This window comes from Brachyhypopomus gauderio, unplaced genomic scaffold (assembly GCF_052324685.1).
Source record: "Brachyhypopomus gauderio isolate BG-103 unplaced genomic scaffold, BGAUD_0.2 sc34, whole genome shotgun sequence".
NCBI lineage: Eukaryota > Metazoa > Chordata > Actinopteri > Gymnotiformes > Hypopomidae > Brachyhypopomus > Brachyhypopomus gauderio.
The window spans coordinates 802,501-813,732 of NW_027506866.1; the positions used below are offsets into that span (position 1 = coordinate 802,501).

The following is an 11,232-nucleotide window of genomic DNA, read 5'->3' on the forward strand; positions in this document are numbered from 1 at the left end:
GGGTCCAGATCCCTAATGAGCAAGACGGGGGCGAGTGTGGCAGAGACAAACTCCCTAGGCGGATTAGGAAGAAACCTTGGGAGGACCAAGACCCAAAAGGGAAGCCATGCTCCATTGGCCCAGCAACTTTAAGTTCATATTTATAGTCCTGTGTCTATCTGAGCAGTCACAGTCTCTCCAATATGGATGCTGGGCCTCAGGTAGGATGCTGGCCGTATTGGCACATGCATCCACAGCATCAGCACATCCACTGGCAACCCAGAGCATCTTCTAGCTGCTTTATGGAATTGTCTTTGTAGAAACATGTAGTCAAGATACAGAATGCAGGTTAAATATGTAAAATCAAATTAAACTTCCATATATATAGTACACGTGCCAGTGATTTAGCATGTGGCTCCAGCAGGCTTATCCCTAGCAGCATAACTAAAGGGAGGGGCCTGGAGGTGACCACAGGCATGAGGGTACTGAGACATTACTCTGCCTTCGGCTGTAATCTTGTAGTTTTCGGAGCTGAGTGCATTTCTGCGCTTTGAGAGAGCAGCAGGTGAGATGGATTATGGTATGCAGTGAGTTCACTCGGATATTGTGGAGGACTATTTAATGCTTTATAGGCCAACAGAAGAATTTAAAAATCAGTTTGATATTTAACCAGGAGCCAGTGCAACGCTGAGAGAGTAGGACTAATGTGATGGACTTCTCAAGGCCTAGTTAGGACTCTGGCTCTTGGATTCAAATGCAGCAAGTTGGACTTTCTTCAGGGACTGTTTAGAGCATCCAGTTAAAAGACAGTTACAGTAGTCCAATCTTGATGAGATTGTGGACCAGTTTCTCTGCATCTGATACCGAACATACATGTCTTAGCTTGGCAATATTACATGAAGTTGCAAAGGCAGCATTAGTGACATTGCATATGTGTGTGAAAAATGAAAGATCCAAATCACTAGAGACACCTAAACTTTTAGCAGTAGATTCAGGTGTTACTGAAAAGCCATCTAGTGTAATAAGAAGATTCGACCAATTGCTTCTTGCAGTCTTGGATCCAAGAAGTAACACCTCAGTTTTATCAGAATTTAGAAGAAGAAAATTAGACGCCATCCAGTTCTTTATTTCTTGGATGCAGTTGTCAGTTTTGGTAGTAGTATTGACATCATCCAAATGAGAAGATATATATAACTGAGTATCATCTGCATAGCAATGGAAGCTAATACCATGCCTACAAATGCTTGCTAGCCTATATAATGAGAATAACATGGGACCCAATACAGATCCTTATGAGTATTCATTATTTTCAAGTACAAATTGGTAACAATCGTTCAGGTAGGATTTGAACCAGGAGAGTGATTGACCTTTATCTGAGAATATTAAGAGATTTTAAGACTACTTTAGACGGTTTCAGTGCCGTGGTGGGTCTAAGCACGTTAGGTCTTGCAGGGCCTACAGCCATGTAGCCAGGTCAGATAGGAGACAGTAGGAAGCATGAGTGTAGTTCCTCTTAGATGTTCTGCTCCCCTGTGCTGTAGGAGGTGAGTGAGCAGGAGAAGCTGAGGGAGACGGTCCAGAAGGACCACACGCTCCTGAGAAAGAAAGAGGAGAGACTCAGCCAGCTGGAGACGTCACTGGCAGAGGAGGTAACACACACACACACACACACACACACGCACGCGTATGCCTGCACCCACACACTTACGTACAAACCCACATTAATACCTACCTGGGCTTTACAATGTTTTTCTCAGCTGTCATGTGATGAAGGCGAGCGGCTGGTGGGAGATCGGAGAGTCTCATTTGATGTCAGAGACTCAGAGACGAGCAGAGACGAGTATGGCCAAGAGGAGACGAGTGAGAGACAAACTCTGAATGCACAACACGCACACACGGGCAGACATTTTGAGAAGGCACTAATTTTGGTTTTCACAAAGTTTACTGCCATAGTTTTTTTTATGGTGGCAATTTGTATTGATTCTAGATTGTGAAGAGTGATTAGATGAATTGCAATTAATTGCAAAGTCATTCCCTGTGATGAAAATGACATTTTACAATACAAAATTACAATACAAAATTATTGCATTATGGCTCCTCCATTTCAGTTAATGGAGATCATTTCAGTGATGATCTCGTTAGCTCAGGAGATAAAAAGTTGATGAGGATAAGACAGCTGACATCAATCCGTCATGCTGATTAGAAGAGAAGACTGGTTGCTTTAAAAGGGTAGTGGTGCGTTTACGTTTTCTCCTGTTAACCATGGTCACCTCCAAGGAAACACGTTCAGTCATCATTGCATCAAAAGGGTTTCACAGGCAAGGACAGTGCGGCTTGTACGATGCACCCCAATCAACCATTTATCCAGTCACTAAGGACTTTGGGGAGAGTGCTTCAAGTTGCATGAAGGAGGCTTCAGGGAGCGTCTCCTACAGGAGTGTCTCCTACAGAGGAGGCAGCTATGAGCCTCCTCACACCATCAAACTCCCAATGTTGCCTAAGCAAAGCACAGCCATGAATAAGAGAAGATATCAAAACATCCTTCCAGAACAACTTCTCCCAACGATTCAGGAGCAGTTTAGCAACAAACAATTATGGACTGTTAATAATTGTACTTCATTATATCACATAAACATTTGACAAAAGGTTCTTAAAAAAATAAACTGAGGAAGCAAACTGTGAAAACTAAAAATTTGCCCACAACTGTAAGCAGCTCTAGAGTCCACTCTGGTCTTGATGGTTCATAGTTGTCTGATGTTTTTATCTCTCTAGCAGTAATACACCCAAACCCTGGTCTTCCTCTCTGTTTCAGCACATGCAGTGCCAGTGAAAGTGCAGCAGTTAGCAGAGTACCTGCAGCAGATCTCTGGCCAGCTGAACACAGTGCTGGGTGCACTGGGATCTCTCACTGGGAGGACCGTCCAGCCCCTCCCTCAGCCACCTCCGTCCTCCTCCTTCCCTCCTGCCCCGTCCTGGGCATGGACACCAAGCCCCGCCTCCTCTTCATTGGCCAATCAGAACAGTTTCTTACACTGTTCTGTCCCAAAAACACACGGGTCTGACCTTCATTTGAACTCCCACTGGAGCAAACTCTTCCCTGGTACGTAGAGACAGACACACCCCAAACATTAGCAGTGATGAGCAGTGGTCACCTCAGTGGGCTGCAGTAACTTTCACTAATGCTTCATTTCTTCATCACTCGTAAAACCTTTAAAATACAAATAGAAAACTTCTGCCTCTCCCTCAAGCACAAACCAGTCACTGCTGGATTTATAGCCTTTTTTGCATAGTTGATGACCTCCATTGATTTTCTGTGCTTGGATAATGCCGATCTTTTCCAGTGCAAGTGTGGTGCAGTGTAGAGACCTGCTTCAGATTAGCTTAAATCTAAACCGCACTACCTGTATTAAGACTGCTCTGATTTTAGGAGTTTCCATGGATACCAGTGCCCGCTATCCCATGAGGGCTACCAGAGCATATAGTGGATACACTCCAGCAAGGTGACTACACACACTTGCACACCTGTGCAGGCTCGCTCACAATCTCTCACTCTCACTCACAGAGTCAGTGCTGCTGTTGATTTTGAAAGGAAAATTGATGAACTCATACAGTGCTTTTCCATTATGTGTGTGTGTGTGTGTGTGTGTGTGTGTGTGTGTGTGTGTGTGTGTGTAGTCTCTCCTCTGAGCTAGATAGCCAGAGGCTGCAGAGACTGATTGAAGACAACAAAAGGTGGCTGGAATCACAACGCAAAGACCCAAATGTGTATCCTTTCACAATCTCTCTCTCCCCCTCAGCTTATACACATGTACGTATCACACACAAACCAGTACGGGAACAGAATGCATCATATTTTCACACACACTCTCTTGCACCCTTGTACTCTCCTGAACCTCTGCCCAGGCCTCTCTTCACACGCTACCCAGCTGCCCCACCCACCAATGGGCTGGTCCAGCTCGGCCTGGACGAGAACAATCAGATCAAGGTCTACCATTACCGAAGAGGCACAACCCACTGATGTCCGTGTATGTCCAGTGCAAACATCAGTGGATAGACAGAATACAAACATGCCATCAGCATGTACACATTACAGGTGATGTTGCTGACAGTCAAGGCAGATTTTGCATAGTACTTTGAAATTCTTTTTTGATAAAAACATTTCTCATCTAATTGAAATTCAGATGGCATATCTAACTGTAATTAGTGATTAAGGTATTTCCGCCTACATAACACATTGCAGTGGTGGATTATACTTATTAAGATGGCGGTGGCAGTGTTGGATGTGGCTAAAACGAGCTGGAACGTCGTCTTTCCTGCAGGTGCTGAACCTGCGCTCTGGCGTGTCCCGCACGGCGGTGGTGTCCTTGAGGGAGTTGTACTCCAGCCTGCAGAAAGGGATGGACCAGGAAATGGAGGCAACGGCTAAGGTCCTCCTCCACAAAGCAGCGGAGTCCAAAGGCTTCATCAGGCAGGACGTGGACACAGCTCTGGACAGCATGGTGCAGAACTGCACCCCCATTCGGAGCATGAACGCCCTTCTCGCTGGAGGACTCTGGTCAGTTAGCATGCAGTGAGCTTTAAACTGTGGCTTTCAGATAGCAACAACAGTCACAAGAAGCTAACACAGCACTAATTTTGGCTGTTGTTTTTTGCTGCTGTTTTTACCTCTCCAATGTTCTTTCAAAATATTGCCCTGGCCTATATCAATATTTTTAGTTATTTATCCTCTTATATGTTATTTTTATTGCGTTCCATCTCCGCTCTGCTGATCCAAACTGCCCTTCACAATGCTTAAAAAATAGGCTAGTTAGCTAGCTCACAGAGGACATACAAACATTTTCTGTTTAAAAATACACATGTACACTAACTGGTGCAAGCTAAGCAATCGAATAGAATATGATCATTTGATTGTGCACTTAGATCATACATAAGGGTTTTAAGTTTCTTTATAGAAGTTAAAAGTTGTACTGTATACATTGGATGGATTAATAGTTATTACTATTATAATAATAGTTATTTTTTTCCTTCTGTTTTCCTCAAAAGTCATCTGAATGCTGCAGTAAGAAAGTGTACTGCTCGGCACTTGGCTACTTTGGTAGAGAAGATTGGTGCTGGCCGCTTATTGTCTGGGGCGAAAGACATCACACCGCGAATTATTCCTGCAGTCTCCAAGTTGGCACAGGACTCTTCACAAGAAACCAAGTTAGTACTGGGATCAGAACGAGAATTCTACAAAGCTTATTCAGTTTCCCAGATAGTAATATTTTGCTGATTCTTTTAGTCTCCTAGTCTGATACTCTGAAGTCAGCAAATGCTGCTAAATTGTAGAGTAATAGAAGCACTATCGTGTTTTCTAGACACAGACAGCCTTGTAAAATTGTGCTGGTAAGATAAATGGTCGGTGTGCTGTGAGTTACGGGTCCCTCATGGTTCTCTCCTGTTTTGGGGTCTGTTCCTCGTCTCAGGTGCTTTGGCCGGCGTATCCTGCTGTTCCTGTCCTCCCACCACGACTTTGATAAGATGGTGGAAAAGTGCATCCCTGCCAAAGACCTGGCAACCATCAGGGACACTGTCCACACTCTGAAATCCAAGGTAGCGATTCATGATTGGATAAATGATGAAGATTTTTTATCCCATCCACTATGCCCCATGTTAACTCATTAAACAAATGTATGTGTAGACATATATTGTAAACAAATACTCGAGTACAGGGCAGTGTGTGGCACCACACATTGTATTTACAGTAGGGCATGCACAGTGTAGTCCCAGACCCAGTAGTTAAAGGACAGAGCATGGTTCAAAATGAACCGGCTTGAATTTCAAATACATTTATCAAAAAACTATTCTTTCAGAAAGTCATTCCACTGATATGCTAAGAGATGCCAGATATAAAAAAAGATAAAAGATTTACCAGAAATACTATAATTCCTATATTAATAATATTTATAATATTGATAATAATCATTCCAGAGAGTTACCATAGTTACCAAATACTGTCACTTTAATTGAATGAAATCTTTCTAGGTTAAGAAAATGCTTCTGTAATAACCCAGTGCTGTCCAGGGTTGATTTATTTATCATTGTTCCTTTTAAATGTTCTTTTTATAGAGCTGGTTAGAGAACTTTACCCCTGCAAGCCACAACTGGTTGAGCAGAAGGTGCTCCCTCTGCTCTGGTACCTCCTGGGGACCTCCAGCAACAGTGGTACGGTCCACGGGAGGGGTGGAAGCGTGAGAGGGGCCACTGTCCACCTATGCCAAGCCCTTCATGCTCACATGGGCCCCGCGCTGCTGGACTGCGCTGGTTACCAACCTTCCAATATCCGCAAGAGCCTAAGAGAGATTGTGAAGAACCTCCCGACCACATGAGAGCTGCCAGCCAGACCTCCAGACCAAAATAAAGCCCAACATGGATTCTACTTGAGGATGGAGATGTTTGTGCATTTCTTACTGTGCCTGCACTCTAAATGAAAGAGAGAGGAAGAAAGTCAAACGTTTTTAACATTTTGAATTAGCAGAAAGCTAAATCCTTAAACTCAGAAGTCCTTTTAAATAAGGAGCACAGATTTTAGTGAATCACATCAGGTTTAACACACCTAGGAGCTCTGCTCTTTTTGCACTTTTGATAACTGTTGTCATGGTGACTATAGATATATATTGTTCTATGATTGTTATTTTCTGTTGACATATCCTGAGGTAACTGTGCAGAATGTAATTTATCACATACACAAGAAACAAGGATCTGGGGGGTATTCCACAAAGCGAGCTAACTCAGTAAGCCGGGCTTTTTAAGACAAGCCTGGCTCATTTTGCTCAAATTCGGTTAGACTTGAGGCTAGACTTGAGCCTCGCTCAGTTACTACAGCAACATATACGTTTGAACTAACCTGCTCTGTACCAGGCTAGAGTTGAGGCTTAGCTTAGCGGGACCGCTTCTATTGGCTGAGCAGCGTGATGTCAGTCTCGCCATCCGGGAAACTGAATTGAGGAACAAGGTTCCACTGTAGTTCTATCCATTAAATTGCTGTGGATGTAGCATATAATATCATATCTTTATACATTTAATTGAGTACTGTAATTATTACTTTGGAATGATTGCAGGTTATTATCAAAATTTAATAATTATATTTCCAAATGCAATATATATTTCGATCTTAAGAGTACATATTCATTGTTAATCAGTGAGGTTTCTGTACATTTTAATGTATTGGTTTAATCTTCACAAATTCAGGTCAGTGTAAAATGGAATACAGTGTCTAATCGCAGTTATGGTGCAGAAACATACATTAGTATAAACTCTATATCACAAAAAATACAATTCTTTGTACCTGAGTATTAATAATTATTAATACTGAGTAATTTAGGTGGATACTTTTAGGTATATATTTATCCCCATACTTCCTCTTTTGTGTTCAAATTACAAGCAAATCATATCACTCTGCAATTTATATATGTTCAGTATAAATAATGTAAATGTGTGGTTAACTTAATGGTGCAAAAAGGAAATGGACACAGACAACTACCTTACCAAGATTTTCATACAGGTGATACAAATAATCCAAAATGTAGGCTATAAAAGAGCAGCTAACAGTGAAGGCTGAAGGCTGATTGACCATGGCATGTCCATTTGTAGAGAATCCAGTAGATGAGGGAGCGTGTATAGTGTGCAGAGCATTCATGCTACCAGCTCCAAGGTCATTCCAGGACAGGACAGATCCACTGGGCTTTCCAGATGACTACTTATTTGTTCAGAAGACACAGTATTATATATCTTTGTAAATTACTGGGGCCATATATTGAGAAGACCACTAGACGTTGTAAAGCTCTTACCAAACCCCAAACGGTCTGTATCGCTTTGCGCTTCTTTGCCAGTCATGCATTTCTGTACAGTGTTGGGGATGCATAACATCTTAGTAAGGCAACGGTCTGCCGCGAAATTCGAAAGGTTTACCTTGCGCTTAAGCGTTTCCTTAATATATTCATCAAATTCCCTGGTCACAGAGGCATCCTTCCCATCCTTTTCAGAACAGCTGTCATGTATTCATGAGAAGTAGTGTTGGTTTAATCAGTAACTTGGAGTCAATCAATCAATCAATCAAATTTTATTTATATAGCGCTTTTTACAACAGTTGTTGTCACAAAGCAGCTTTACAAGTGCCGAGTCCTAGCCCCCAGAGAGCAAGCCAAGGGCGACAGTGGCAAGGAAAAACTCCATAGTTTTTTTGCATGAGGAATAAACCTTGAGAGGAACCAAGACTCAGGGGGGGAACCCATCCTCCTCTGGCCGACACCGCTCACCATGACAACAACAACATGCACGCGCATGATCGCCAATTACAAAAGCCTGGCTTGAATTAGCGGGAATAGGTTGCGTCTGGATTTCGTTAGTGGAACGGAACTAGACGGAAGTGAACTGTTTGGCTAACTCAAGCGAGGCTCACTCTAATAAGCGCCGCTTTCATAAGCTCGCTTCATGGAATAGCCCCCTGGTCAGCTAACGAGCTATCCAAACGCTAACGCAAATCATCCAGGATAATCCAGTCACATAAGAGGAAATATAATTAACTATACTGATAGGCTACCAAAAAAGTAGGCGTGTCCCTCGTGTCTTTGCTCCCCACCGCAAACTTCAAGGCAACCAATTAACCCTAATAAGTTCAATCTACTTAAAAAACAGAGGTAACTCGTTGCCTCAAAAAAATTAAGTAATGGCTTCTGTCAAAACTAATATAATTGAGTTGTATGGATACAATTCATACTTATATGATTTAAATAGAGTGAACTAATCAAAAGTTGAAATTACTAAATTTACTCAATTTAAAATTACTCAGTTGCTTTTACTTGTTAATTTAACTTTTGTTGTGATTTTGGATTTGGATCCTTTTGCTTAGCACTAGCATTAGCAACAATATATTTTGCTTACCCTTTAAACATAATATAGGAATTAAATGTAACTATTGTTTTAAATGTGTCCGAGCTGTGAACCCGAGAGAGGGCCTTAGGAAATCATGATGCGTAAGGAGTTTAAACGAGAAGGTGATTGCTCAAGCAGAAGTGGTGAACTAATAATGCTGACATGGGTGAAACATGAATGTATGACATCCTGATGTATGGTGACCTCGGGTCAAGCAGACAGTCCAGAGACAGGAACCATATGTATAAGAGATGTTAGGTTTGGAGACAAAGAGAGAAGTCTTGTTTGTTCGAACAACAATACCATGTAAGGCATAGAAGCAGATCTGTGAGTTTGGGGCGTGGAGAAATCGTATATAAAGACGGCATGTACAAACACTTGTTGGGTCTCTCTGATGTTAGAATGTGAGTTTTAATAAAGGCATTTTTGCTATTGCTATAATTTTGGTATGTGGTTCCTGCTACAGTATTAATCACTACACAGTTACAAATAACTTAAGAGATACTTATGAGATTTTTTATTATTAATAATTAATTGTTATAATTATTGTAAATGAACTTCACTGACAACACTGGTTTCATAGATATGAACTTGTTTATTATCATTTGGCATCAAATAACATTTTAAACCATTACTGCTTTCAGTCAAAAGCAAAACAGTGTGCTTCATGCAAAAGATCAAGTGAATGACAAGACATAGGCTATAACGTGACATGAACAGAGATTCCTCAAATCAGTGCTTTTAAGCAATAAAGTTATTTTTGAGCAATAAAATGCTTGCCTTGCGCAACATAAAATTAGAGAGAGAGAGAGAGAGAGAGGAAGCATTTTCATTTATTTACTTCAAACAAGCTAAAATAAACACCAACTTTACATCCTGCTGGTAGTGAGTGTATTTCTAACTAAAATTTCTGCTAAATTCTAAGAAATCCTTTAGTTTTTTTACGACTGCTAACATGCGTTTCCCAATACTTGAGATACATTTTTAAAACTCTAAACACAGCAACACATTTACTGAATGCTAACGTTAGCAGCAAGCTAGCATTATCAGCAATCTATCTAAATTTATACATTGCTAACACATGTATAAAACAATTTGTTCCTGCCACACAATCTAATTGGTTAAGAACTGCTCTAACCGATCAGATATTTCACCATAACGCCACAGCTGTGATGAAGAATACAATAGTCGTCTTTATTTCGTGTCTGCATTATCACACACTGTTAAATCACACACTGCTTCTCCAAGTCACGTGTTTGCCAAAAGTTTAATAGACACGAATTAGTTCGGCGCCTCACACACAGGACGTATACGGTGTACATGTAATGTCACAGAAATTCAGTGGATAGAATTATTAGTAGGAAGTATCATGTATTGATTTTTTATTGCAAAGGCCCTAATGGAGAAAATACCTTTATATATTTCTAATCTACTTCCATTTCAATCTAATTTATCTTATTTATATAATACAAAATCACAAAATAAGTTGCTCTTAGATAGCCCATTAGAAAGAACAGAGTTGGTCATGGTGAGCGGTGTCGGCCAGAGGAGGATGGGTTCCCCCCCTGAGTCTTGGTTCCTCTCAAGGTTTCTTCCTCATGCAAAAAACTAGGGAGTTTTTCCTTGCCACTGTCGCCTTTGGCTTGCTCACTGGGGGCTAGGACTCGGCACTTGTAAAGCTGCTTTGTGACAACAACTGTTGTAAAAAAGTGCTATATAAATAAAATTTGATTGATTGATTGATTGAGTTGGGGAAAATGGCTTTTTCATTGTATGCGCCTTATGTTTGGAATGAGCGTCAAGCTGTCTTAAACCTAGGCTTCTTACCCTCTCTGAAATTGTGTTGTGTATAGAAGTATTGTATGTCATTGTGTATAATTGTTTTGTTCTGCAAATATTGGCCAGGACTCCCTGGGAGAAGAGGTATCGTAACTCAGTGAGATTCCTCCTGGTTGAATAAATGTTAAATAAAAATAAATATATAAAACAGATGATGCATCTGAAATAAACATAATTTAAAAACAAAATACTAAAATAGGCTAAAACAAACAAAAATGGACTAACAAACAAGCAAAAAAGCCCAGACACTGCAGTATTGAAATTCTGTAATAAAGTCATTTTTTTCAGGTAAGAAGAGCCTGCTGAGGGGTAGTTCAAAGTCAAAGTCTACTTTATTGTCAAATCTGTGATACGTGCGGGACATACACAGGATTGAAATTACGTTACTCTCAGACTCCATAGTGCAGCGGTAAACATTTACTTAAAATTAACATTAACTAAAACAGTAAAAAAAGGAATAGTACAATAGTAACGGTAAGTACAATAGTAAAGATAAAAAAT

The 11,232-nt window shown here is 40.9% G+C and overlaps 2 protein-coding genes across 2 annotated transcripts in view; both read left to right on the forward strand.

Moving 5' to 3' along the window:
• Window positions 1-3,483, forward strand: part of LOC143485493 (uncharacterized) — a 6,422-nt gene extending 2,939 nt beyond the window's left edge. Inside the window, exons 8-10 of the mRNA XM_076984939.1 lie at window positions 1,521-1,628; window positions 1,737-1,839; window positions 3,407-3,483. Coding sequence (XP_076841054.1) covers window positions 1,521-1,628; window positions 1,737-1,839; window positions 3,407-3,483 — 288 coding nt within the window. The remainder of the gene's footprint in view (window positions 1-1,520; window positions 1,629-1,736; window positions 1,840-3,406) is intronic.
• Window positions 3,484-4,388: 905 nt separating this feature from the next.
• On the forward strand, window positions 4,389-6,960 carry LOC143485455 (TOG array regulator of axonemal microtubules protein 1-like). The gene is made up of 4 exons (XM_076984903.1): window positions 4,389-4,534; window positions 5,023-5,181; window positions 5,445-5,571; window positions 6,088-6,960. The coding sequence occupies exons 1-4, from the start codon at window positions 4,389-4,391 to the stop codon at window positions 6,211-6,213; spliced, it is 558 nt and encodes a 185-aa protein (XP_076841018.1). The 3' UTR covers window positions 6,214-6,960.
• The last annotated feature ends 4,272 nt before the right edge of the window (window positions 6,961-11,232 follow it).